General features: G+C 35.9%; 5 protein-coding genes across 6 annotated transcripts; 2 read left to right on the forward strand and 3 right to left on the reverse strand.

Moving 5' to 3' along the window:
- The first annotated feature begins 1,421 nt into the window (after nucleotides 1-1,421).
- Nucleotides 1,422-8,662, forward strand: LOC113497309 (WD repeat-containing and planar cell polarity effector protein fritz). 2 transcript variants are annotated; one of them, XM_026876809.1, is made up of 14 exons: nucleotides 1,422-1,636; nucleotides 1,883-2,181; nucleotides 2,410-2,531; nucleotides 2,793-2,959; nucleotides 3,294-3,408; nucleotides 3,906-4,130; nucleotides 4,542-4,675; nucleotides 4,967-5,087; nucleotides 5,200-5,329; nucleotides 5,664-5,802; nucleotides 6,034-6,185; nucleotides 6,566-7,242; nucleotides 7,396-7,645; nucleotides 8,081-8,662. In XM_026876809.1, exons 1-14 carry the CDS (start codon nucleotides 1,560-1,562, stop codon nucleotides 8,134-8,136), a joined length of 2,664 nt encoding a protein of 887 aa, XP_026732610.1. In that variant the 5' UTR covers nucleotides 1,422-1,559; the 3' UTR covers nucleotides 8,137-8,662. The 2 variants fall into 2 exon arrangements, with proteins under 2 accessions (XP_026732610.1, XP_026732611.1); XM_026876810.1 differs by lacking the exons at nucleotides 1,422-1,636; nucleotides 2,410-2,531 and having other exon boundaries at nucleotides 2,022-2,181.
- A 596-nt stretch (nucleotides 8,663-9,258) lies between these two features.
- Nucleotides 9,259-10,184, reverse strand: LOC113497311 (ubiquitin-60S ribosomal protein L40). The gene is made up of 3 exons (XM_026876811.1): nucleotides 10,096-10,184; nucleotides 9,601-9,833; nucleotides 9,259-9,513 (listed from the first exon to the last, which is right to left on the reverse strand). The coding sequence occupies exons 2-3, from the start codon at nucleotides 9,824-9,826 to the stop codon at nucleotides 9,350-9,352; spliced, it is 390 nt and encodes a 129-aa protein (XP_026732612.1). The 5' UTR covers nucleotides 9,827-9,833; nucleotides 10,096-10,184; the 3' UTR covers nucleotides 9,259-9,349.
- Nucleotides 10,185-10,570: 386 nt separating this feature from the next.
- On the forward strand, nucleotides 10,571-12,151 carry LOC113497545. Its single transcript, XM_026877131.1, has 3 exons — nucleotides 10,571-10,739; nucleotides 10,827-10,997; nucleotides 11,919-12,151. The coding sequence occupies exons 1-3, from the start codon at nucleotides 10,665-10,667 to the stop codon at nucleotides 12,054-12,056; spliced, it is 384 nt and encodes a 127-aa protein (XP_026732932.1). The 5' UTR covers nucleotides 10,571-10,664; the 3' UTR covers nucleotides 12,057-12,151.
- A 1,427-nt stretch (nucleotides 12,152-13,578) lies between these two features.
- On the reverse strand, nucleotides 13,579-19,941 carry LOC113497272 (synaptojanin-1). Its single transcript, XM_026876747.1, has one exon. The coding sequence runs from the start codon at nucleotides 19,767-19,769 to the stop codon at nucleotides 16,491-16,493; it is 3,279 nt and encodes a 1,092-aa protein (XP_026732548.1). The 5' UTR covers nucleotides 19,770-19,941; the 3' UTR covers nucleotides 13,579-16,490.
- A 343-nt stretch (nucleotides 19,942-20,284) lies between these two features.
- On the reverse strand, nucleotides 20,285-25,392 carry LOC113497487 (polyphosphoinositide phosphatase). Its single transcript, XM_026877053.1, has 12 exons — nucleotides 25,154-25,392; nucleotides 24,680-24,890; nucleotides 23,956-24,391; nucleotides 23,530-23,850; nucleotides 23,109-23,453; nucleotides 22,735-22,933; nucleotides 22,399-22,532; nucleotides 22,017-22,244; nucleotides 21,605-21,797; nucleotides 21,226-21,380; nucleotides 20,825-21,019; nucleotides 20,285-20,626 (listed from the first exon to the last, which is right to left on the reverse strand). The coding sequence occupies exons 1-12, from the start codon at nucleotides 25,226-25,228 to the stop codon at nucleotides 20,386-20,388; spliced, it is 2,733 nt and encodes a 910-aa protein (XP_026732854.1). The 5' UTR covers nucleotides 25,229-25,392; the 3' UTR covers nucleotides 20,285-20,385.
- Between the last annotated feature and the right edge of the window lie 1,627 nt (nucleotides 25,393-27,019).

A 27,019-nucleotide genomic window follows, 5' to 3' on the forward strand; every position in this document is an offset into this window, starting at 1 on the left:
GTTATATGAGTGATAAATAATTCCTGCCATCCATCATCTTCTTAATACAATAATGTACTGATAATCATTTTGATAAATCTTCATTAATGTTTCGTCAAGTTATTAGCGGAATATTTTTTGAAAGCTTACTTTGAATTACTTGAGGAGTTGATAAATATAATAAAGTTAAGGCTCAGTAATAGATAATGTGTTGGCTTTGCAAAAATATTTAGAGATAGGTACAACATTTTACACTCTAATCAGTATCGCAGATACCCCAATTTCTATACAGATTCCAGCTGGCTTTTCGCAATTCGTGTTTAAGTTATGATATTTTCCAGGTGAAGTTAAAAAACATACTTTGTTTTAAGTCCTTCTAAATTCTGGAAAAGTTCTCCACCGATATCGCCAAACCATTTACGAATATCGAATTCATTTCGCACGTAAATTGTATGTGGGGGGACGATGTGTCATGCATACACAATCGACCGCAACTCATGAAATATATACGAAAAACCTATTACTTCTGTTCCACAACGGATAGTATGGAGTTATGTGAGTTTATTGATACGATACGAGCACTAGATACGAGTATCAAATTCGTAATATCAAACAGGCGACGTATTGTTAGTGTTGCGTTACCCACAGTTTTAAAAAGGTTTGCGAGCCCACAATATTAATTTATAATGGAATAAGCTACAAAAGCCAAGATCTAAAATCTGATCCGATGTAGATGTGCTGTACATAGAACTTAATAAGACTATTTCAAAGGCTACTGTTTCATATCGTTATTCCTCATAATAATCTGTCAATCCTAAAAGTAGTCAATGACAGCAGCACTTGCTGCCTCAGTCTCTTTGATTACCTAATAAAATATCTAGTTACTAGCTGTTGCAAGCTACTTTGTCCGCGTGGTTAGGAGATAAAAGTTATGATTTATATCTACCCTGTTTTTTCCACATTTTATATTGTATCTTCGCTCCTATTAGTCGCAGCGTGATGGTTTATAGCCTTAAACCTTCCTCGATGAATTTTTCGATTTGAACCAGAAGTTCCTGAGATTAGCGCGTTCAAACAAACAAACAAACAAACTCTTCAGCTTTATATATTAAAGTAGAGATTATGCAATAAAAGCGTTTTGGTTTGATAGTTCATTATTAGATAATGAAGGCAAAGTACCTAAGGCGAATTTATTCAAAATACATTACATATTTCTTAAATAAATCTGTGGATAGTCTGGTAATGTAATAAAATATAATCTTACCTTTAATTTAAGTACTATTAGCATGTTAACATTATTATTAAAACGCATAACATATGATCGCAAAATATTCTTTATACTACAATCTTAGATTTACACTAAGCTAAATATTATCTGTTACTTACTTTTTTCATGATAGCAATACCAGGCTGATCTCATGTTATAAGTGTTAAAACCTAAGGTTAAAACAAATAATGTCATTGTCAAATGTCAAAATTATTTACTTTTGCTTTAAATAGTTTTCAACACACTAAAGTATAAAAGTTTATTTATTTTGATGAATAAAATGTGTTTATTAAAGTATGCATAATAAATTACGATGATCAATTACGACGTTAAGTTTCTTACATGTGACGAAGCTTTACACTTAAAAAGCAGTGACTTCAAAAGTTTTAAGTAAGTTTTGAATATTTTCTCTCGTGTTTATTCTTCAGTATTAGTGCGAAGTTTAAGCATTACTACAGATATTTAATGTTAATGAATATGTGAGATAAACTATGTAAGACGAAACTAGTTTCTAAATCTCTTAAACCTATTCATTACAGTAGCAGAACTTTATTCTGTGAAATAATAAAAATCAAAACAACTTGTCTTGTTTCAAGTATTAATCACTTAATATTCGTTACAAAATTAAAATTACAGATATGAAACAAAGAAAAGAGTTGATGAATCAGTCTATGATTCTGGAAAAAGAAGTTACTGCGAGCGGCGAGGTGGTCTCTGGCGGGCCTCCCATCCCCGCCAAGTACGTCAGCTGGAGTCTAAACTGAAGGATAAAAGCATAATCACCTGTGAATGGACCACAGAAAACTTAATAACCATAGTATTCTCATCCGGAGTCATAGCCTACCTCACAGTTAAAGAAAACTCCTTGGATGTTACTCAAATACTCTTTGATAAATATTTTGTCGGGAAACTTTCTGGTCAAGCTATTACTAATGGTACAGTACACATGTATTTAATGTAACCTAGATAATTATCATGTTATTGAACATCTAATGCTGGCTTCATTAAAGTAGCACATTCATTAGAAAGTAGATTGTAGCTGTCAATTTCTTTTGACTGGCATTATATTGTTAATGTTTACCTCTATTTCCTATAAAAATTGCATCACATAGCTCAATATAGGGCGACCTAATTTTCTAAATCCAGTTTTCAAATGTTTTCAGCTGCTATATGTAAATCACACATATTGCTTACACACAATGACCGGACAGCTACTCTAGTAACCTTTGGAAAAACTAATATTAGTCTTCCATGTCGCATCGCTGACAGAGATCCACATTTACAGGTTGTTTTTTTATTCATTTTTAATAAATTAGACACAGAGGTAGTCATCTTAGCAGTATTTTTTCCACATAACTTAAATACTTCCCCAGCATTTATAATTCAATAATACTGATATATTTTTAAGTAACAGTGATAAATTGCAGTGCATTCAAATGAATTGATTTTGAGATAATAAAGTGCACTGTTTAAGCAACAAGTGTTTATAAATTAGGATTAGTTTTTTTATAAACATATTATAAAACCATACCAACTATAATTTCAGAGCATAGAGTTAGGTGGCAGCAATAGACGGACAGAGAGGCATATATCTACAAAAGAGGGTAGTAATGGAGCAAGAGTGTTGGTGTGGAGTGTCACTGTAGCTGAGCCGGCACCATGGAGCCCTGTGCTAGAGGACCATGCTAATCTCCATCTGTACACTGTTAATGGGTATCAAACATGTTTTCATAACTTTTGTCACCATTGAATGGCTCAACTAGCAAATGTGTTAATAGGCGTCTAAACTGAAATAATTTGTATAAACATGTTATAATTTACTGTAACATTTTGAAAAAAGGTTATGCTTCTTTTTCTGTTTTAATTAATTAAAAGATGATTCCTTCAATAAAGGTCTAATAATAATAATAAAAAAAAACTTTATTTTCACCTTACAGTTATTTGACCTAACAAGAAACCCCTCCTCCCATAAAAGAATACAAATTTATTTATTCCCTCCTTCGAAATATTTTCATAATTATTCTTCTGTTTATTTACATTTCCACAGACACCACATCAATTTAACAGCATATCATCAACTTGAAAACGAGACCTTATCTGCAGAACTTTCTAACAATGGTGACAACACTGTTCACATTGTGGAACAAGTCACATGCCATAAGGTAAGGTTGTTTTATTTTACTTTCTTTTATCTTTTATGTGCATATTTTGTACACCTTCTTTTAATGAGCTAATTCCTGTTTCTTGTTTCACGCAACTCTGTATAGAATATCATAATTGGATAATATGGTAATATTGTAAATAATATTTTCTGAATATTACAATTTTGATATCAAGAATATATATGTTTCACTTCATTTCATTCATTTTGTTGCTCTAATACTTCGATACACTTTAATTGTAGTAAGTTCAAGTTTCAAAAATTACTACCTATTTACATGAATAGCCAATATCTACTTTTGTAAGAAGATATTGGCTAAAGGCTAAGTCTTTATTTTTACAGTCAAACCTGAATGACATCCTCCTTCCTTTTTATTTTAAATATTGGCAAACTACTGCAAATCCTACTTTTATTTTTTAAATTGGCAATCTCCTTTAATCCTTTTTACTTTTTTAAGTAAGTATTGGCAATCTCCATCTACTGTATTTTTTCTTTCAGAACGGTGTGAATTTAGAGTGGTTACGGTACGACGTGAGTACGGAGGAGCGGCTGAGCAAGCTGTCCACGTGCGCGGGCAGGGCGACGCGCGTGTCGGTGTCGTCGCCGGCGCGGCTGGCGCGGCGCTCGCGCTGCGACTCGCGCCTGCTGCTCGCCTGCATCGACGGCTCGCTGCACGTCGTGCACTGTCTGGCCGGACTCACGCACACCACCAGGGCGGGCTTTGTAAGTAGTTTTACTGGCATAGTATTATACAGCTAATAATTAATGTCATTTATGGTATTCAAAACATAAAATGTGATCAAATTCCTCTTACTGCAGTAAAACATCTTTTACTGCTATTGTATAAAATTCATGAAATCTTTTCCTGTTCTACACGGCAGAAGAACAATAATGATAATAGATGCTAAAGCAAAAATTAAAATCAGTATAAACTATTAAAAGGCCCGACCAATTTGTATCAAACATGTATCTTCTGTTGTACCATGACGCTCGCATATAATTCACTGGCTTCATGCCTTCGGGAGCTACGATGCCACAACCAGACAGACAGAAAGGTCAAACGTCAAAACACCCTTATTTTGACGTCAAGGTTTACAGATATGCTCATATAGAATACATCATATGGTTTTACAGATAGCGACAGATGTGCGTTGGGCCGACGAGCTTATCATTGCGGCGGAAGAAGGAGGTAGATTGCAGTGCTTTGATCGCGCGCTAGCTCTCCTGCACCATCACTCCAAATGCTTAGATCTGACTTCATATCTACGGTAATTTATCATAGTTTAATAATATATGCTATTTCACTGAATAGTTAATTGTGTTAGCTTATATGAGGCAGTTATACTTATAGTATTAATGTATTTATTAGTAGGATTCACTATTCAGTCATTAGGCTCTAATGACGTCTTTTCAAGAATTTCGGATGAAGTTGTGGAAAAGAAATACCTCTCTACCCTTTGCGTATCATGTTGTTTCCATTTTTAGTCATTGAAGTTTATTTTTCGATGTTTTAAATATAAAAGTTATCGAGATTTGATTTCTCTTTATTGTCTTTCCAGAGATACTCGGCGGATGCAACTGCTTGCGACGAAAAATTCAAAAGGCGGGCCGATTATATTGACATTATTTTCTGGAGGACCACTCGCACTTCTACATATCACACACCCGCGGTTATTAGTGGTAAATTCTATAAATATGCTTCTTTTCTTACTTACGTGTTTAGTGATAAAATACCAAATTTCTGTAATTTCTATTATAAATTATCATATTAAAAGGTTATGTTATATTTTAGGCTTGGTTGCGTGCCAAGAGGTCGTCTGACGCGGTGGAGTTACTACGAGCTATGGACTGGGATCTAGAAGGCACTGAATGTCTATGGGCGGTCAATAAAATTGTATGTACAGCATTACGGAGTAAAGCAGGTTAGTGGACACAAGTTCGAAGTTTTAATGGTAGGAAAGTTTGTCTCGTTTGGTGTTCGTAATTTCCCATTTATGTTATAAAATAAAACATTACCGCTTGTTAAACATTACATCTGAATGGGTAGCATCTTCGACCAGCTTGGTGGTAACTGGCTTATCTCGAGGCGACTGACCCTAGGTTCCAAAGCAGTTAAACGCCCTGGTGGGACACACTGAACTTAAGTGTATCGGTAGTTTTCGTTGGTGTCTTTTTAGAATCTGTCTTCCAGGAGTTGCAATGACGGCCATGTATGGCGGCTAGCCCCATTAAATAAAAATGGTTTTCTATGTGTAGCGGCCCGCAGCGAGGAGTCGCTAGCGCAGGGCGCGCTGGGCGCGTTCCTGGCGCCCGCCGCGCCGCTCGCCGCGCGCGCCATGAGGTACGCGCCGCCCATACACGACCTCGCCAGGAAGTTCTTCCATCATCTGCTCAGGTATACACTGTGTTCTTCCCATTACAAGATAAGTATTTTGAAACATAATGTCTAACATGACATCGCTGTTTTTTAACAGTTTTATATTTGAAATGGTTAAACCTGTGCTGTGGTAGCTGAATCATTTACATCTTTATTGTATCATTAATGAAATCATTATTGTAATAACATAGATTAGTCACAACAAATCTTGGGGCTAGTTGCTCAGAGGTTACATGTAACGCCCCCCAGACGCGGGCGCGTGGAGAAGGCGCTGAGCCTGGCGGTGTCGCTGCGCGCGGCGGACGCGTGCCTGGACGCGCGCTGGGCGGCGCGGCGCCGCGCGCTGGCCGCGCTCGAGGCGGAGGCCGCGGCGCTGGCCGCGCGCTACCGCCCTCGCACCCGTAACGAGCACCACTACTGTCATACCTGGTTTAAGGCGACATGCTCCCTGATCATTGATCTCCCAGAGTTTCCCATCCAGAGTCACTTTACTTAACTCCCTTCAAGAGCTATGTCGTTACAATGCTATCACACCAAGGACAATTATTCTTAACAAATCGTAAATTGATCTTACAGTTGCAAAAAGACTTATTGACAACGCTAACAAGTAGGTTTCGAGTATAAGCTATTTTCATAGTCATAGTGTAACTCTAACATAAAAACACAGTCTGATTGATGTGGAAAGGGTGATACCAAACTTAATTGTCTTCCAATCTTAATTTTAAAATAAAAGGAAATACCTACACTTCACATTAAATTAAACAATATTTGTAAATTTCAGAATCAGATTGTTCAGAAACCTGTTCGAGCTGCAGTTCTCATTCGTACACCGGCTCCGAAGAGGAAGAAGCAAGCGAAACATCTGAGCTCGTCAAAACTAAACCACCGCCGCTACCACGCGTCTCACTACCGAATCAGCCCACACTCATGCAAGTCCCCATCACACAAACCGAACCTATTTCCACCAACAGCATACGACCGAACTTACACCAGTACCTAGAAAGAGACAACACGATATGGACCACTGATGTGCGCGACGACACCTACTCGAGAAACGACTGTTACGAACGCGATTATTCCAAACCCATACGGAACGCCCAAAATGTACGATGGCACAGTATGGACATGCTCTCTAACTACAACCCGCCGAAACACAAGCTACTCACCATAAGTGAGGCACCCGTCAAGTCCACGCACAATCTCGTTGACATCATCCCACGGCAACATGAAGACAGACTGAATTCCAATCATTATAAACACTTGTATCAAACGGAACTGAGAGAGGAAACTCCTAACATGCTATATCGTTACCAAAGCAACAATAATTATCACCCAAACACGAGTATAAAGGATAGAAGTTATAGGATTGATAATGAAGCAGCAGAGAAACAAGGGAATCGTTCTGGTGAAAAGAATAAAGTGAAGTTCTCTGATACAGTTACCATCGCCGTTGTTACGGTAAGTCACGTATTTTATTTGTTACAAATTTAATGCAAGCAGCACGTGTCGTATGGAATTCCTTCTAAAAAAAACCTATACCCGTGCACATACCTCTATCGTGTACTCGACGACAGCGGAGTGGTGATGAGAAATATCTGGTATCCTGTACAGGAGGCTCGCGTGTCCCCGGAGCCGGCGCGCGAGCTGGCCGCCAGCCTGCCGCTGTCCGCGCCGCACAACTACCTGGCGGCCTTCGCCCCGCACAGCGCGCACGCGGCTCACGGCCCACACGCGGCTCACGGCCCGCACATGGCTCACGGCCCACACGCGGCTCACGGCCCGCACATGGCTCACGGCCCACACGCGGCCCACAGCCCGCACTCGGCTCACGGGTCGCTCGCAGCGGCCGCGCCGCCCGCTGGTACTACGCTCGACTACGTTGAAGTCTGATGCACGCCAGCACGCATGCCACCGACATTCATAAACCTACACTTTGTCGCACGCAAATGCACGTAAACTAAGATTATGTACTAAACAGATTCTTGACTTGATCTCCCATTTTTGAAGCCATTATTTTATGTATGTATCTGTATAGTATGCAATCTGTGTCATTTTATCGCTTTGTAGTTTGATGTTAAGTTTTTGTGGTCTATGTAAATGGATATACATAACGTTTACTAAGAATCAATTTTAAAACTGTTTTATGTTTGCACACCGTCTAAATATTTTTTTTTCTTTGTGAGTAACCATAATGTCTAATGCATGATTTATATTTGCTACCAAAGCATGTATTTTTACACTTGTTTTCGTTGCACTTTAAAACAATAATTTAATACTCTACAAATCCTGTTTTCAGAAAACGCAACGCAAAAGCCGCCGAAAATCAAAGTTGTTCATTTCGGCATGGTATAAAGTGACTGCCATTTTCTTACAACATTGTGCAATTTTAGTGATTTTATTCCGTCCAGTTTTAGTTGTAAGATTAGTATTTAAGAATCGCACAAAATTATAATTATTATAATAAGCTTACCGGCAAACGATTGTACATGTACACTGATTAAAAAACAAAATGATGCTAATGTATTAGTGTACGACTAACCAAATTTAAGTGGGTATCTTAGACAACTGTTTTTCTTTTTGCTAAGATATAAGTACGATCATTTTTGATATTGAAGAGGCTTATTTATGCAAATTTCCTCCGCGAAGAACCTCAAATACGTTTATTGTCTTAAATAAAAACTTTCACGTGTTAGAGCGTAATCATTTGAAGAAATCTATGTAACTTAATATAAGCTTAGTTATTTCATTAAGGATATGTACATTAATTATTACATTTTATTTTTATGGTTGTGACTTTTGAGTGACATTTCATATTTGTAAGAAGTTAAAATTGTTGATGCATTTATTTTACACAAAGTAAACTCGTATTATTCATCTATTGTTTTATTTTTTTTACTGAACATACCTGCACAGCCACCAAATGTCTAAAAGATGACAAACTGAATTTAGCAAGGCATGTTTGCTTATGTTATCATTAATTGTTGTTGCCAAGTTGTTAAATGTTATTTATGATTTTCACTAATTATTATGATAATAATTATAGTATACAATTCACCAAGTACTACATAAAGTAGGTACTCACAAGGAAGAATAGGTTTTGTATGGGTTGAAGTATCCTGTTCACAATTTGGAAATTATATTGAAACTTATAAGTACAATCTAAATTGTAGAGAAACTGTTTAGCAAGCAATAGATAAACAATAAAAAAAAAACATTTACAACACTGGCCTGTTGGTCTAGTGGACAGAGGCCCTGATTGCTATACTGGGTTTGATTCCCACCCAGAACAATGTTTTTATGATGAGCATTTTCTCTGATTCTATGTGTACATTTTATTATTATGTATTTAAAAATACGTAAGTATATTTATCAGTTGTCTGTACTCAAAACACAAGTTTGCTTAGTTTGAGGCTAGATGATGGTGTGAAAGTAAAAAACCATTGACATATTGGTCATAAAATAAAACAATGCTTGTAGATGTTACATTTTTATTAATTTTGACTTAATTATGTTGTTTGCAAATAGGATGATATTTTTGCAAGTATGTAGATGAAAAAATAATAACTTAATCCTTCAACTTCTTCTTGGGGCGCAGGTTGTTAGTGTGTCCACACTTGGTCTTGCGGCAGTTGGTAGCACGAGGATGAAGGCGAGCATAGCACTTGCGGCAAATCATTTTGTCACAGTTGTACTTCATGGCCAAGATACGGAGAGAAGGTTCAATGGTACCTACAAACAAAAGTTGTTTTTAGTAAACAATCTTTCTTATATATTTATCTTATATGTTCACAAAAACATCTAATGAAAAATAATTACCTCCTCTAAGCCTGAGCACCAAGTGAAGGGTGGATTCCTTCTGGATGTTGTAGTCAGACAGGGTACGTCCATCTTCCAACTGTTTTCCGGCGAAGATAAGACGTTGCTGGTCTGGGGGGATACCCTCTTTGTCCTGGATCTTGGCTTTCACATTTTCAATGGTGTCTGATGCCTCCACCTCAAGGGTGATGGTTTTACCCGTGAGGGTTTTTACGAAGATCTGCATTGTAGGGCTGAAATTATAGTATTATTATGTTAATGTAACATCTATGGGGTTTTTGTATGGCAAGTGTACTAAATTTGTGTAAAACAATTGCCTATCGAGTTCCGAACACACATACGCCACGCGGATATTTAAATTTCGAATATTTGGTACGTATGACAGCAGAATTATAGAGACTTATGTTTCAAAATGTATACTTTTGCAAAAAAAATGCACTTTCAAATAGAAATAACACCTAATTTGTAAAAAATTACAATTTTCAACAAACCTACCTTCTTCTAAAAACGTGCTCAAGTAAAAGAAATGTCAAACTCTATGAAAAAGATGGCGGGCTTCGTCGTTTAGAAATCCTAACCACGGACAAGAACCAGGAGCCCAATTTCTTGTTGGAATAAATTTAAATTGAGTAAGCAATTATTTTTTGTACACAGACACATTGGAAGCATTTATTTACTTACAATTTAGACTTTTGTTTATTCTTAATTTGTAATTTATAATTCTTTCACGAAAAAAATATATGAGCCTTAAATAATTTCTGAACGATCCGTGTAAGAGTTTGTTCAAAATCCTGATTTAATTTTTGTTACATTTAAAGTTTTTATGATTTTGTTTTTATATTTACTAAGTATTTGCCATTGAAAAACAAAAATACTATTTTTCTTTTAATATTATTATAACTTCAGATTTATTCATTCAATAATGATGGTTAAATACAATTAAGTCACTCACGTCACTTTTCTTCAGTTCACCAGGGTTTCATAACGTGACTGATAAGTACTTGTTTCGTAATCGTTCGATTTTCAGCTACTTTGCAGGCCTGAGTAGATTTTTCTCTTCCAAAATGTATCATCAACTCAGCAAAGTTTCTGGCAGGCTTGTTGCCTCTACCCACTTGCAAAGCCCGCTCTTCCCCGTGGTAAGTAACTATTTACAAGTTCACGTTATTACGGGTTAGGTACATTTTATCTGTTTTTCCACTTACTAAGATAATGTTACCTCATAGGCGCCCGTTGCGTTGCAACGAGTGGAAGCTCCAGCCATCCAGTACACCAGTACTCACATGTCGACTGTTGCTGATGCCTGCCCCACTGGCAAGACAAGGCTGATTCCTGGAACCAACACTCCTTACGCTCCTCTCTCAGAGAAAATCCGTCAAAGGCAGGCTCTGTTCCAGGTATGTAATCATTTGGCATACTTAAATGTAGTTCATTTTTATCATCATTGAAATATTAGTTGCCTACGTCATTATAATTTTTATGTGAAAATATTAATTTCCAGGTTATACACTAACTGTTTTTAGTTATAGCATTTTTTATTTACAAAACAATTATTCGAAAAGAAAATAAATATGTAATTCTACCATTCCAATTCTAATTAATTAATAAATCATGTTTTCAAAATGACTGCTCTTTGGTAACAACTCACCATGCCGAAGAAATGTTTATTTTTTATGACTCAAGCTTCACTATTGTTTGAATAGTTGGTCTGTTGCGGTAATTATCAAGCTTAAGTTTATAAAAGGATTTTTTTAAAAAAGATTAATTGGCTGGTTTACCTATTCTGTAAATTCAATAAAAGTGGTTTAGTAGTTGCCTGTTCAGATTTATTTTTAACCCCTAACAAACTGTACTGTCCCCCACAACTAATTTCATGCATAAAAAATAATTTAGGAATCTGAATAATGGGTCCATTTGGTTGAGGCTTAATTATAGAAAAATATGGTGTGTCAAATTAATGTAAAACAGATATTTTAGAAGATATTTATGTAATATTAAAGAGATTCTATATGAATGAAAAATGTTATTTGCTTAACAAAAATGGTGTTATGTTAAGACATGCCTCCTTGCCAGAAATGAAAAAATAAGTATTTCTATATTAAAGATAATATTTGATTAATGATGTAGACTATTGTAGTTATAATATTTAATGGTTAATATTGAGTCAATACAATACCGCAATAAATTTGTATTTATATTGACATTTGTGTCAAAGCAATGCTGGGTATTTTAGTAGTAGTATTAAAGACTCCGATCGGCGTCTCCGATCATACTTATTTTCGGTTCCCGCATTTTAATATTATAATTGCGTGTTTCAGAAAGAGGATGATGTCCCAGTGTTCCTGAAGGGCGGTCCCTTCGACGGAATCCTGTACCGTTTTACTCTCGCTCTCTGCATCATCGGTCTTGCAGGAGTTGGCCACACCATCTTCACCCACGCTGTACCCAAGAAGTAAATACACGAATAAATTAATTACTAAATATGTATTAGTTGCCTGTGTTAAAAGTGTCTCAGCACTGTAATTAGAAATAAACGAAAATCATATTTAAATGTTGACTTATTATTTGCTGTGTGATAAGTGTTGAAATGTATACTTTTAATCATTTTAAGATATGAAAGTGAGATGAATAGGTTTACTTCATTAGGAAATGTTCCATACAGCTGAACGGATTCAGGACGTCAGGATTTAACCTTGGTCAGTAGACGAGTTACTTTTTCGAAGGCTGAATACTGGCGAATCCCTCAATTGTACTCAATTAAAAAAACAAAGTTTCGTCAACATCTAAAGACTGTTTTCAATATTTCATCTAGGTATATATACGTACATGCCACTTTTTCTTTCCGGATCGGAAATCTTCAAATGACTTCTGCTTTAGGTTGCTTCTGGTTTGGTGATTAATAACTCCTCACAAAATGTATAGGTACCTAAAATTCTATCGCTAGTAAGTAAAGTTTTAGTTAGGACTAGCTGTTGCCCGCAACTTCGTCTGCGTGGTTAGAAGATATAAGTTATGACTTTTTCTTCGCTCCTATTGGTCGCAGCGTGATGATATATAGCCTAAAACCTTCCTCGATGAATGATCTATTCCACACAAAAATATTTTTTCAATTTGAACCAGTAGTTCCTGAGATCAGCGCGTTCAAACAAACAAACTCTTCAGCTTTATATATTAGTATATAGATGCCAACGATATCTTCGCTACGTTTCATCGATTTTTAATTTCTCGCGCGGAGATTTTTATATTAGGTACGATAACTCATTACTTATTAACTTTTTGGTGTAGTGTAAAAGGCAATTTTGTTCTATATTACATGCATAATATATCTAACTTATTTATTTGGATAAGGATTAATACTGTATTGTTAAAAATAGGTTCGTAAATAACCCATAATTTTACTGTAATAAGAAAACACATAAAAATGGTTATTGTGGGTTATCCTTGGAAGATAGACATATACCACCGCGGACTTTTTTGTAGATCTATTAAAGAGGTACAAACCCGCCATACATTGTTTTGTTGTAACTCAAAAGGTTTTGGCAGCGTTCTCGAGGAAAGCTCTCGAATGGCTTAATTTTTTCCGACATGTTTAACTAATATCGTTGTAATATCGTCAGTTTACACAAAACCTAAACTTATTATACACTAAAACCTTCCTCAAGAATTGCTCTATCTATTGTTGAAAACCGCATAAAAATCCGTTCAGTACTTTTCTAGTTTATCGCGAACAGACAGACAGACAGACAGACGCGGCGGGGGACTGTTTTATAATATGTAAGGATTTTGGAAATAGGTAGTCATGTCATTACCAAGAATGTGAACTTTTCTCTTATTTTTCTATTTATATGTAATGTGACGTAATCAAGGCCGTCTCGAAACCCTCCCTTGTGCCTGAGCCTGCTACCATAAAATTCTTTATACATTAGAACAGGCATTATAGCAATAACTTATTTAATAAGGGTAAAATGAAAAACAGTATTTTAAATAATTCTATATTTGATATAACTGTATAACATATCATCAACACTGGCCTTCACCTATAATGCTATATTGCAAACCATATTTTGTGAATCCATATAGCATAACATTCATAAAGCACTACTTTGTAACACCGACCTACTTTGTTATGAAAGAATATCTTAAGAAGATTTTAAATATATAATTTGTTCGATAATAATACGTAACAGCTTAGAAAACTCAGTACACAATTGTAGCTGATAAAGGTAAACAATCAGGTACCTACTTCTTGAATAGTCTAAACAACTACCCACTTAAATAAAAAAATATTTTAAAATAGGTCATTAAGAAATCTAGCTAACAAAAAATACATATTTTTGGAACTTTTAACCTTTAAAATAGACCAGCTTACAGAAGCAACTGAACAAGCGTAATCCATTTAAAATTTAGGTAATAGAGAAATTAATATTAAACCTCATGTGAAGAAATGCACAACACAGCCTTTAAATATAAAAGTAAAAAATAAATTGAGACATTTTTTTATCAAATCACCTTTTTAAACCTTAATATTATGTAAACAAGCAATGTAAATAACAAAAGAATACTTGATTAGGAGATATTTAGAATCATAAAATTATTTTTTAGAAAAAAATAAGAACAATGAGATGCACGCATGTTAAGTAAGTATTCTAAACTAATTTAAAGAATATGTCTTTAACAGGAACAAGGATTACAGGAAAACTAATAATTACCAAACAATGTAAATAAGGACGAATTATTTTTGCATCGTGTACTTAACAAAATAAAATATAATAATGTGTACTTTATTATAATCTACCTATTTAAGTCAAATACTAATCTGTATCATCAATAATTCGTGTACACAAGACATTATGATAATTCGATGCACATCTACTTATAAACGGCCTTAGAGTCGGCGTAGACAGAAAAATGCACTGCAATCCAAAATAAAATGGAAAAATAGTCAACGAAGTTCAACGGACAAAATTATGAAGTGCATAATTATCTGAAAATGTTGTATACACTTCTGATACATATTACTTCAATGAATTATTTTGTTATTAGACAACTTTCCGCAATGCGATTTGCTAGATCTACGTCGACCCTATAAATACTAAATGGCGCTGTTACAAGTTTGCAGCACGATGTTGTCGGTACCATACCAGCGGGTCATTGACCGATTAATACCACATCAGCAGATATGTACCGTGAAGCCAGCCACCAGACATCTAGCATAGCCGTGTAGTAGAACTTGTCCCATTGAGTTCGAGACCAAAGAGAGCGAATTTACTTCTAGACATACATAAAATATCAGCGCAACTCCAAGCTGTGTTAATTACAATAATACGAGCCGTGTTTTATACCTACACTAATTCTATCCCAGCAATATTAGTAGACTAATAGACAGACACAAATAGAAAAGTGATTTGACCAGGCATTCTTGTTTGCCAGGAATGGTAAACCATATAACATTCATTTAGATCAGATATCGAGCAGTCAGTTGTAAAGACAAAGGAATACAAACCCTGTAAAAAATGTTGGCAACAACGGCGGCCTTAATACGTTTCTTGCAAAGAAGTTTTTGGCCAAAAAGTACAAAAAAGGATGGAAAATAAAGTATTGAGAACTTATCTTAGAATTTTGGAGATTCTCCCATCCATATATCACACGAAATAATTATACACGTTATACATCTTATAAAGTGAATTTGATTATCTAATCGATTGGACATAATTATCACAAGGATGTAGGGCTCTGATAATGGTAATCTATTTTTTGTATCCTTCTATTGCGGTATCAATTTCAACAGACTTGGCGTTGTGACACATATAACAAACAATAAAAAATGTTTCTTATAATTTCACTAGCATCAAATCAACAGAATAGCATAAATACACACAAATATATGCCAACAGTGATACTATAAAATTGTTAATAACGATATCTTTTCTAAAATGTTATACTTCAAAATTAGTAACAGAAAACATTATTTTGCATCAACATGAATCCTCGATTAAGCGTTTCCAGGCGATTATTTCACTGGGCCATTGTACAAATATTAGAACGAATCCAATTTTAAATAGTTTTAACCAGTTATACACATACATACAATTTGCAGAAAGGTTTACCAGCTGCACTTTTACAAATCCATTATGCTGGAGAGTTTCTCAAAACCACTTCCACCGCTTTCCATCTCTTTATCTTGTTTGATTATCCCAGTAAGTACTTATACTGCTGTTTTCGTACTACACACATTCCATTACATAAACACACTGGAAAGTTGTATGTACGCACATATGAAGTATCATAACATTGAACTTTACTCTTACTAGGTACAACTCACGATAAATATAACATTGCAGCTAAATTGCATAGTTATCAAAAAATTTATAAATTGAAGTATGTAATAACAAAAACAAAAGTTGCTTCATATCGAATCATATCTAAAAAAAATCTTCATAATCTCAAAAACATTTTTGTCTACTAAACCTGGACATATGTCACCTAGATTCCAGTCTAAGTAGAGAATTAAAATAAAGGCAGCCTCAACATCTAGTAACTAAACAACTAACCATTTTTAAATATAAAGCCAAATACTTAGAAAATATTTCAGTTATTAAGTATGCAGTAGCTAGTAGAATACATTTCTAAGTTAGTAGTTTATATTACACGTAAAAAATCATAAAGTGTTAATATTTATTCCCAGACATGATTTCCAAGTTAGTTAAAGGGCAATTGTATTGCCGTAAAAAAATAGTTACAAACCTAAATTACAACTTAGCTGGTTTTTAAAATAGGTTTGAATGAACAGTAAATCAACTATATTTAAACTAAATAATTAAACTAAATAAGGTAACACAAAATATACATATTACATCAACACCGTAAGTTAAAATATCTTACGTTAGTAATTATGGTCGAGGACGTGCTGGCAGTGGTGGAGGGGCGCCCTGCCTGGCTGGCACCGGGGGCGGCGGCCCGGCTGGCGGCGGCGTGCTGCTCTCCGGCGGCGGCGGGGGAGCGCACGTCGGCGGCGGCACGCTGTCTACTGGCGGCGACGCTATCGGCGGCTGGCCTCCTGCCTTCCCCGCATCCGGGGGCAAAGGTGCCGGCCGCGGTGGCGGTGGACGAGCCGGGCTGATTGCCGGCGCTCTAGACGGCACTAGAGGAGTGGGCGACGGTGCTGGTGGCCTGCTAGGCTGCTGTCTTCTAGGAGTAGGAGGCGCAGATCTAAGCGGCCGCTCTGGTTGGGCTTCTCCAGACAATGGCACAGTATTATTTGAGCACAAATTTATTTCAGATCGTACGATGTCGATCCAGTTCGGAGTTTTCAATGATATTTGTAATGGAATGGAACAAGCTGAAATCTGCCCCTTCTGCGCGGCTGCCAAAGCGTTTTGACCTTCTCTAAACGTGATACTTAAAGATGAATCATCAATAAACCGCACCAATGTGACTTCGCCGATGGTAGATAATTCCTGTAGGACAGCCGCCACGACGTTATCATCAATAACTGATTCTTCGCTGGCATACTCTTCATAAGGTTGTACAATTATGCTTGCATCAGGAGGTCCAAGGTCTTTGACTACTTCATAGAATACTTCCATACATTTTGTATAGCTAACTTGCAGTACCTCGATTTCCAAAATAGCTATAACGGGCCTATGATCGCTTTGTTTCAGTTCTGCGCGACCATAATGTAACAATTTTCCAGCTGCTAAATCCGAGGTAGTCTCAGGGTCTATAGTATATTTTCTGCTTCTCCATAGAACTCGATCAGTCCAGGCAGGCGCTCTGCATTTCTCGCTAGTATCATAATCATCGCTGAATAGATCATATTTATATGTGGGTGGGAATGTGATATCGCCTTCAAAGCAATTTTTGAAAACCAAGCCCTGGTCTTTTTGTTTTATTAACTGATCATTCTCTAGTATCCGTGATATGTTATTCTGCGCTGCTAATGACCGCACTTCATCTTTTTCAAGATCAACGCGATAATTAAAATCTCCGCACCAGAACACGTAGTCATGGGAGTACAGCGAGCGCCCCATAGGGAATGCGATCTTTCGTGTGATCTCAGTGTAATCAGCATTACGCTCTGTAACCTGAGATTGACCAGCAGCAAAATGAGCACATACAAAGCACAGTGAAGTTCCATAAAGCACCATTCTAATGCCTACAGCTCCTTTGTTTCCAGTGGTACCACCAAGACCAGTTTTAACAGAATCTAGTGCAACATCTCTAATGTGAGGTATCAGATCTTTCCTAACAAAAATAAAAAGACAAACTCCAACAAGTTGGTGACTAGAAAGTAAAGTGTATGGAGCATCTCGACATAATACTTTCTCCAATTCTTCACTCCAAGCTTTAGCATTGTCAGAACTAGCGGCCATGATGTTACTAGCATTAAGGTCAACAATTTCTTCAAATCCAATAGCAAATATATCTGATGGGTGTTCCTTCAAATTGACAGTATTCACTAAAGAGGAGTTAGGAGAATCTAGCAGCCAGTCAGCTAAAGACACATCTTTATAAGCTAGACTTCTGAAATGTTTTCCTCCATTGACATTGTATGTACCAATAGTAATGCGAATAGGAGTTGGCTGTGTGAACTCATTTGACCTGCGACACATTTCCCTAAGCACCGGTGTAGAAGTATGCAATAGGTTGGATGGTAGAAGTATCCTTGAGCGATCTGCAAGTTCTGAGTTCAAAGTGGAGCCTAAAAGCAATATATCAATAGCTTCTTGTTTTGAGTTGTCTAACAAGTTATTCTGAATTGTTCGAGCTGCTGATCTTGCTCCATCAATCAGTTTAGATCCTCCTTGAATGGCACCTGTTCCAGCATAAATTTTTGATATTTCATTTCCATTGTTTACCCACATCTGTTTAAATACTTCTTCAAATCTTGTAACATTTTGTTTCTTATCAATACACTGTAACAGCATAAGTTGAATAGCTAACATTTCTAATCCTATAAATGTTTGTATAGAGTTTGTTCTATCCAAGCAGTCTAAGCAATTTGTTCTTATAACTCCTTTCTGTATATTGTAAATGTCTGTACCTTTTGCACTAAAAATACTTATCTCATCATAGTGTTTTTCTATGATTTTCCTGAACTTTGATAATGCAGATTCTATTGAAGAAGCTCTGACTTCCTGATGATAATCAAAAATAATTTGAATGACATCAGAATGAGCTGAATCATTCAAATGTTTCTGGAAAGCATTACTTAAAGTGGCTTCACCTTCACTGCCACCAATTAGGCTTGACCCCAGCAGATTGACTACAATTAAAGAGCCATAGTTACGCTTTAGTTGTGAGAAGTGTCTATCACAGGCGCTAGTAGATGCATCATATCCTCTAGACATTTTTACTTTATGTGATCCCACTTGAATACCAGGTTGTTCCCAAAACAGTGGAACTGAGCCTCTAGTTTGTACATAAGAAGCTACTGAATCATCTATGTATATAGCTTGTTCTGTTTCTACAAAATTGGCTACATTTCCATCATCATTGCAGCCTCTCACATTAAACCTGGTCCCAGCACGTTCACAGCTAAGCCTGGACACTAGTACAGCTCTTGCTTGTCTGTGTCCAACATAAATGGTTCTGATTTCTACTGAACCACAAATTGCTCTAGTGAGCCATTCATCACAATCAATGCCATATCTGATTAGATGAATAAACAGTGTTCTATTCCAAAAGAATCTGTTATCAGGACTGGCTCCTTTGCTTTTTCTTTGAGAACATAGTGTTAAATCAAAAAGATTGGTAGTTTTACCAGAATTCCAGGAAAAATAAAATGTACCAGAGTTTATCAGTTTTCTTACTTCAGACACTTTATCTTCACCTTGAGACTGATAAAACAAAGGCAGAAATTGAGTTTGTGTTATTTTAAAGACTTCAACGTCAGCAATCTTACCAACTGAGCAGCAGCCTGTGACCAGCACCAGATACAGCATACAACTCTCACCAGAGTTCAACTGGAGAACTCCGAGGCATCCATAAGCATCGGCTATTTTATGATATTGTTTTCGTAACGTTTCCGTTTCTTGAGATGATAAAGATACTACCGCTTGAGATTCAAACAAAAGTGCAGTGTCTTTATTTCTATGCTGTAGTATTATACTGTACGGATTCGGAGGTGCCGATTTTTCCAGGACTTTAAACCCTTTTGACATAGCCATGATTAGAACAGACCGCCAGACTTACATGTATTAATCAGCCATCCGCCCCCTTAATTCACTTCGATTTTGCACAACAATCGACCAAGTAAATTCTAATGAGAATAGGAATTGGAAGCAAGCAAATCAGAAGTGACAGATACGTCAAACTTGTCAAACGGTAAAATAACATGGTTTTGCCAACCTCACGATTAGCATACAGAAAATATATAAATAATAATTATTGATTAAAAATTATAAATAACATAAAACATGATCAAATGAAGATATTTATTTTTCTAATCTTTCTAATAGACTTTTATTTTTATACTGGGGTGCGAAGGATTTCATTCACGTTCTATTCACCTGTACCTACTTATTTAATTTAGGCAAAACTGTATTAACGAGAGTAAGTACCGGTACTGGTAATGGTTCTGTAGTCGCAAACAATAAAATTACTTATTTTTTTGACATAGTGTGGGCTTAAACTTTCAATGTTTGTAACAAATAATTCTGCAAAGAAATAACCAAACCTTTCAAATGATTTAAATATTTATTGTTATGTAGTGATTATATTTGATATTTAACTAATAATAAATATTTGAGAATATTAAGCATGGTTAAAATAAAGAGATGTAGTTTACTGACAAAAGTTTACATATTTTGTATATTCAGCAACCGAGGCAGACTTTACTGTAACTCGTCCGGTGTTTCGTCGGACATAATCTTGGTAAATCTCGCGCGAAGTTTTTGATACTGTAGGCGGAATGACGTCGACGGAGCTATCGATAGTGAACGCACTATTGACGGTCATCACTATGTGAATATCAGAATTGTAGCGTGGATTTGAGCGGCGCTCGAAATTAACGTATCGTCTGTACCTGAAATATGAAAATAAATTGAATATATTTTTTTATAATCTTGATTCACACTGATACCCACTTCTGTTATTATTTTCCCAGGGCGTAGGATCCAGTGACTCAGAGGACTTCCACTAGGTCACAAAATAGGTATTTATACCTACCTTTATCTTATGACTATGTAAAGACTAAAGACTTATGACCAAAGTAGGTACTTACATAATCATATCTCGTTTATTAGGCTCATTCAACAGGATTCTGTTACGGCGTTTAATAGCAGGGAATAAAGAGGGCTCTTCATCATCTTTGGCTTTCAATATTTTTGCAACCACGGTTAGCGGTGACGGTACTGAGAACCGTGTACTTGGCGTAGAGTTAGTTAAATCATCGTCAGTTGAAGAATCTCCGTTAGAGCTGTAAAATTAATAAGTACTTGTTTTTTTACCACTTTAGCATTGTAAGGTATCAAGCAAAGGAGGATTATCAAAACCACTTAAAACAGTACCGTTGCCGTTGTGGAAAAGAGATACACTCATCAAGCACAATAGCGGCGTTTCTTTTCCACAAAGGGTAGAGAGCTAGTGGCAAGCAACAGTTAAATAGTTAATATTTCTACATACTCGCTCGAATTATTAGACGTAGTACTAGAACGTCCACTGATTACTGGGTTTTTGGAAGTCGGGCCTTTTGTCTGTCCCATAGATCGCCCGCGTACTACAAACGGGCTGAAACTCTCGGAAAATGTTGGAGCTAAGTCTCGGAGCGTGTGAAACATCTGAAACGTTTATTTATTAGTATACTATTCATAGTTTTATAAATAATGCATAATATACTACAGAATAATAAATACAATGGAGGGTCGCGCAATGTAACAATGCTATAAGGCAGAGGGGTCTCCCCTCTATCGAGTGGGGGATAGTTTTAGGCTGACAAGATAATGATAATGATAAAAGTATTAAATAAAATTCTAATCTATAGCAAGTTAAAACAATATTTAACCTTAAACTCGAAGCACTCCATGAGCACAGTATATTCAAATGGTCTATTATAATCGTGGTAGGGGTCGACCATCTCCACAGTACTGCTGCTGTCGCCTTGCATGCCGATGATCTCGCAGCACAGCTTCCTCATCTCGTTGCAGGGGAGTGGCAGGTGTCGGAGCATGTCATCATCCCACCATTTTGTTAATGACCTTCAATTAGAATGCAAAAGCCTTAACAATATTTTCTTTACTGGCAACATAACATTTTGAAGTTCAAATAATGAAATGAAGTGTAACTTATTATAATGATCACTTACTAATTCCTCGAACGAAAAAAATGAATAATTTTAAGATGAGAAAGGTTATCTATAAGAGATATTTTGAGATTATTTAAATTGCTAAAGCAGAAGAACAGCTTGTTTTGTTTACCTGTTTCTAGGAATATACACGATAGCCTCTGGATGATGTAAATAATAATCACTTTGGTACTCCCAAATGGGTGGCTTCGATATATCTGGTACAAAGAGCCCTAGAAACAAATTCATTGTGTTTTGTTTCTCAGCGTCTGAAAACGTGTTGGAATAATATCTGCTCAATGTTTGCATTATATCATTTCCGTGGGACGACCAAGGCGCTGTTTTCCGATACGTCTTGATTCTGTCAACAAAAGTATTGTATTCATAATAATTCACACAGTATTATGCTTACAAATTATTTTTCGTAATGAGTAAATTAATTTTAAATAATAAAAAGCGATTGGCTACTGGTTGTTGTTGGCTGAACTTATTTATTGTTTGTGTGTGTGCCTTACCTGTGCACTAACTGTGACCCTCCGTATTGTAAGGCGAGCGTGTCACCATGGTCCTCATATAATCCTTCCAGAAGCCTAGCGCAATCTGAATCGAACTCTATATTTGGTTGTCCTATTAACCCCAAAGCGTATAACTGAAAAATGGAAATACGTAAATGTGTTTAAACTCACCAGTTAACATATCAAAAGTTAAAAAGTTTAGGACAAAATACGCTTTGGTTAAAGGGGACTGAATACGTTCAAATTTTTTTAAGCATAGTTTCTTCAAATATCCAACCTCCAAGAATCCTCTGCAAGTTTAAATTTTAAACCTTTCTTTCCATGAGATCTACTTACTTGATGTGCCAGCACACATTTTCCAATAGCGAACTGTGCCGTATTAGTCCTATCGAGGCAGTCCACACAGTTGACGCGGACCAAGCCTGTTTGTAGCCGACCGTCTTGGTGCCCTTCCACACCAGTCACCTCGCCGTAGCCACTCGTGCTTAGAAATATACCCGTTTTACGTACTACTGTCCGTGCTATAGCCGACAATCTGAAAACGTAATGAGTTTTATTAGTTTCTTTTACGGCTTTTCTTTCAAGACAGAATAGACAACATTTTCTTCAAACAAAAAGAGATTAACTGTTTTCAGTCGATAAATATCTCGATAAAAATATTGTCTATATCCACTCATTTCAGTCAGTCTCCTTGACCTCGTACAACTTACTTGTCCAAAACTTTAGTATCGGATCTTTTGTTTGTTCTGGCCATATCTAAATGATAATACTGTACAGTGTGTTCAGGCGGCAAGAACTGATTTAAATACTTGACTCCATTACTTATTACATCAGTCAAGAGAGATTCATGCTTCTTCTTCTCTCTTTTTTTAACTAAATTCAAGAACATGATTGGTGAACCATATCTTCTCATCAGATTGTTTAAATGTTTGCCAGGTATTTGTGCAAAGGGGTCACTCAAATCTATTGATATAGCTGGTTTGGGTACCATTTTTGAGACATCTTGAGACCAGTAACTTGGTATTGACCCTCTCATTTGCACGAAAGAACTGAACCTGGAAATTTAAAAAGGAATAATAAAATAATGTTGGGTAAGAACATAGAATTTAAATTACGTTTTCTTATCCTCACTTTCCCGCAGCAAATGAAGACACCATTGAGTCATGAACAATCTGTTCTGTTTCAACCTCATTAGCTACATCCCCGTGCATATTAGCACCTCTTTTCAGAAACCTTGTCCCTGCATATCTGTTGCTTCTTCTAGCTATTAGAGTGAGATATATGGGCCGGCCAAATATATTCAAATTGCTTTGTTCTATGAATCCATGAACTATGTATAGGATCCAGTCAGGGTGTAGGTGTGAGTGGACAGCTGATAGCAAATGACTGTTCCAAACAAATCGCCATTCAGGTACTGAGCGCACACCAAAGTCTAGTCTTTGAGTCCGACATCTGTAACAAAAAAATATAATAAAATCATACCTTAAGAAATATGGCCACATTTATTGATAATTATGTACAATCAGGATAATAAGTATAAAGGTAATGCTAGCTCACCCTGATTTTTGCCTCTGCTGTAATTGGCTCTTCCAAGTTTCGAAAATATCTTCATCATCATCGTCATACTTGTTGCATTCACATTTCTCATTCAAATCTTGACTGGAAGTTGACTTTAAATTTGAATGGTACACTGCAGCAGTGACAGGTTTAGGGAACAAAGCAGGTGCTAGCTTCCTTGGAGGCGCCATATTCATTTGCAAAGTATGTGTGACGTCATAACTGTAGCTATAGTAGAAATTCGTGGATAAGTCTAATGCCAAGAACATTTTCAAGTACCGCTGTTCGTCTGGATGAGGCGGTTTACTGCTGTCATTCGGAATGTATATTGTATTTGTATCTTCAATCTTGTAAATGGAATGTGAACCAATTACTGCCACCTTTCTTCTCTTTGTAACCAGAATGATGTAGTAACCCTCAAGGAATCTTATGAACCCTGTAAATTAGGAATGAGATTTTTTATATTGACATGCCATTTGAGTTTGACTTTTGTTTTTGAATGGTTGATCAAGCTAAGAAGCCTGTTACAGTAGCATTTGTAACAAATATATACGGTTAATCTGAAGGAAGGCTTTCATTGCCTCAACAGATATCAGAGATTATATTTGGAGTTAAATATCTTTATTTATTTAAACTACAACAACCATTTAAATAGAGAACACTTGCCATCAATGAAAGCATTCTGATAGAAAGCTATTACAGCAATATTTAAGTTGATATTTACCTACAATACCAAAAGCAGAAACAAGTTTGTTGAACCCTGCCATCCGTCCTGTCCTATTCCCGAACCCAATCATGTTCAGCAACTGGTGTATCTCTTGCTTGTTGTATTCCACTTTATCATCAACTAATATCAGCTCTCTAGGATCAGTTCTATCTATTTTGAGTACACGAAATCTTGTTTCAGTATTATTTGACCCAATCAAATAGAATCTCTGAAATATAACAAATATTATTTATTAAATGTTGTGGGTTTATTGATTGTATAAGATGCGTAAGATTTGTTGATTCGTAAGTTGGCAAATTTGACATGATTTCAGTAATAACTAGCAAGAATAACAAGGCTTAAGTGACAAAAGTGGCGATATCCACCCATTTTCTTAACTATTAACACTGTACATTTTAGCTTCGTAAAAAGTCACAATAGAATTTAAATGGAAAATATCATTTGAATTAAGTACACCTCACAAATACTTACAGCTTTCGTTTCATAAAGGGCAATTCGTTGGATCGAGCTGATAATAGGGTGAAACATAATGCTACGTTTAGACATTTTTGAAGCTTATTAATATAAGTTCTCTGTTATTAATAGGACAATAAACGAATAAATTCTACAGCATAACTTTTGGTGTATATATTCATAATAAAATGTTTTAAAAACAGTACAGATTTTGTTGTTTAAACACTTTCACAATAAAACACTACTTATCAGCTGGTCCAAATGTCAAATCAAAATAAATGTCAAAACACGTAGAGGTGTGGCCATAAGCAAAAAAATACTTTATATTTTAATTTCTTTTAATTTTCCCACTGTAACTTACATCCTCTCCTTCATTTAGGCATGCATAAACCACTATAACATTATGTAGGTATTGTAATCTTAATTTTCGAAGAATTATACGAACTACCCAATATGACATCCAAATAAAAACACCAATCCAATTAAAACGACTCGTGTCTAAAACAAAGAATATAATAAAACGATAAAAGACGTTTCTTTCTATTATGTATTTTGGGATAGTTTTAAAAATAACAGTAACGAAATATTGACAAAATAATAACCTTCTTACTATAAAGTAGTAGTACTAACTGGTCATGATTCGTTGGCAACGTACATTTACTAATACGTTAGTTTCTTCGAATATAAGCTAGGCCAATAGCATTAATTACACTTTAACACATTATGTCCACCTTAATTAAATGAACCATAAGCACGCAATAGGTTACGAAGGGTGCGGCATGCGTGTTAGAAGGTTATCGTTTATTTGTACTTTATACATAGATGTAGTACAACATTAAACCTGGGGTATACCTAAAGACATGATCGATAGCCATTACAATCCGTTGTTTCTTATAGTTTGATGAATACAAAACTTTTTGTACTTAGAGGTTTACACCGTGTCAAATAAATCGGAAGACATAGGTATCTTAAAATTATCAAACACCCTCTTTTCTAAGGGTTTTTGTTAATGAGCTCCTTCCTCTTGAAAAACGGACTGATATTATTTTGAGATAATTTATATCAAGAAATATTGATAGTACCTACCTACCTATAATTGGTAAATATTAAGGTGAATTACGTTAGTTGAACTACAACTAGCCGAACCTGAAGTACCTTCCTACGCTAGAACTATATATAATTTATTGCAATTCAAAATACACCGGGCGTTTGGGATTTTACTTGCAGAGAGACAAAAGGATCGACACAAAAACAGGAAGCTTTCATTTTATGTTACGAATCAAACTACATGTACCTTTTAAAACAAAATAAAATAAAATTTTGTGGAGATAATTTAGTAAGTCGTAAAATGTTTCGGGAAGAAGAAATACTTAGGCCCCAATTAATGCTGCATGGCTGCATGGGTTCCAATTTCGCTATATATAATGGTCGATACCTAAATGAATGGAAATTGGATTAAAATGAAACTATTCGTATTCTCCGCGGTATTTTACAACACAATAATTGGTAAGTAATTCAGTACGGGGCAGCACCCTCACTGTCAATTCGATTAATTTATAATTTGGGTATATTAATTAATTGTATTAATCATGAGAGTTCCGCCCGTTGGTTACATCTCATGCACCCTGTCGACCATGAACTAGACATCTCATGACCATGAACCAGACATTTGTTTGAGCCAGATTTGATTTTCTTTAGTCTATGTATATGGAACCCTCAGAGTTGAAAGTCCGAATTGCACTTAACCGGATAATTAAACAGCACTTAGTTTACAGTTCCTGCAATAGCTGTGGAAGAGTGACACTGCTCTACGCCGCCTAAAGCACATATCTTATATTAAGAGGTCGTGGATAGATCCTTTGAATCATTTTTCTTACATTTCTT

This window comes from Trichoplusia ni, chromosome 9, assembly GCF_003590095.1.
Source record: "Trichoplusia ni isolate ovarian cell line Hi5 chromosome 9, tn1, whole genome shotgun sequence".
Lineage (NCBI taxonomy): Eukaryota > Metazoa > Arthropoda > Insecta > Lepidoptera > Noctuidae > Trichoplusia > Trichoplusia ni.

Bases quoted from the DNA above. Each gene is read 5' to 3' on its own strand.
- LOC113497309 (XM_026876809.1), top strand. From the start codon at position 1,560: ATGATCAATTACGACGTTAAGTTTCTTACATGTGACGAAGCTTTACAC. The intron at 5,330-5,663 runs GTTAGTGGACAC...TTCTATGTGTAG, and splicing joins AGCATTACGGAGTAAAGCAG to CGGCCCGCAGCGAGGAGTCG. The intron at 5,803-6,033 runs GTATACACTGTG...AACGCCCCCCAG, and splicing joins TTCTTCCATCATCTGCTCAG to ACGCGGGCGCGTGGAGAAGG.
- LOC113497311 (XM_026876811.1), bottom strand. From the start codon at position 9,826: ATGCAGATCTTCGTAAAAACCCTCACGGGTAAAACCATCACCCTTGAG. The intron at 9,514-9,600 runs GTAATTATTTTT...TTTTGTTTGTAG, and splicing joins GGTGCTCAGGCTTAGAGGAG to GTACCATTGAACCTTCTCTC.
- LOC113497545 (XM_026877131.1), top strand. From the start codon at position 10,665: ATGTATCATCAACTCAGCAAAGTTTCTGGCAGGCTTGTTGCCTCTACC. The intron at 10,740-10,826 runs GTAAGTAACTAT...GTTACCTCATAG, and splicing joins AAAGCCCGCTCTTCCCCGTG to GCGCCCGTTGCGTTGCAACG. The intron at 10,998-11,918 runs GTATGTAATCAT...TGCGTGTTTCAG, and splicing joins AAAGGCAGGCTCTGTTCCAG to AAAGAGGATGATGTCCCAGT.
- LOC113497272 (XM_026876747.1), bottom strand. From the start codon at position 19,769: ATGGCTATGTCAAAAGGGTTTAAAGTCCTGGAAAAATCGGCACCTCCG.
- LOC113497487 (XM_026877053.1), bottom strand. From the start codon at position 25,228: ATGTCTAAACGTAGCATTATGTTTCACCCTATTATCAGCTCGATCCAA. The intron at 23,454-23,529 runs GTGAGGATAAGA...TTAAATTTCCAG, and splicing joins TCTTCATTTGCTGCGGGAAA to GTTCAGTTCTTTCGTGCAAA. The intron at 22,245-22,398 runs GTAAGGCACACA...TTTTGTTGACAG, and splicing joins GGGTCACAGTTAGTGCACAG to AATCAAGACGTATCGGAAAA.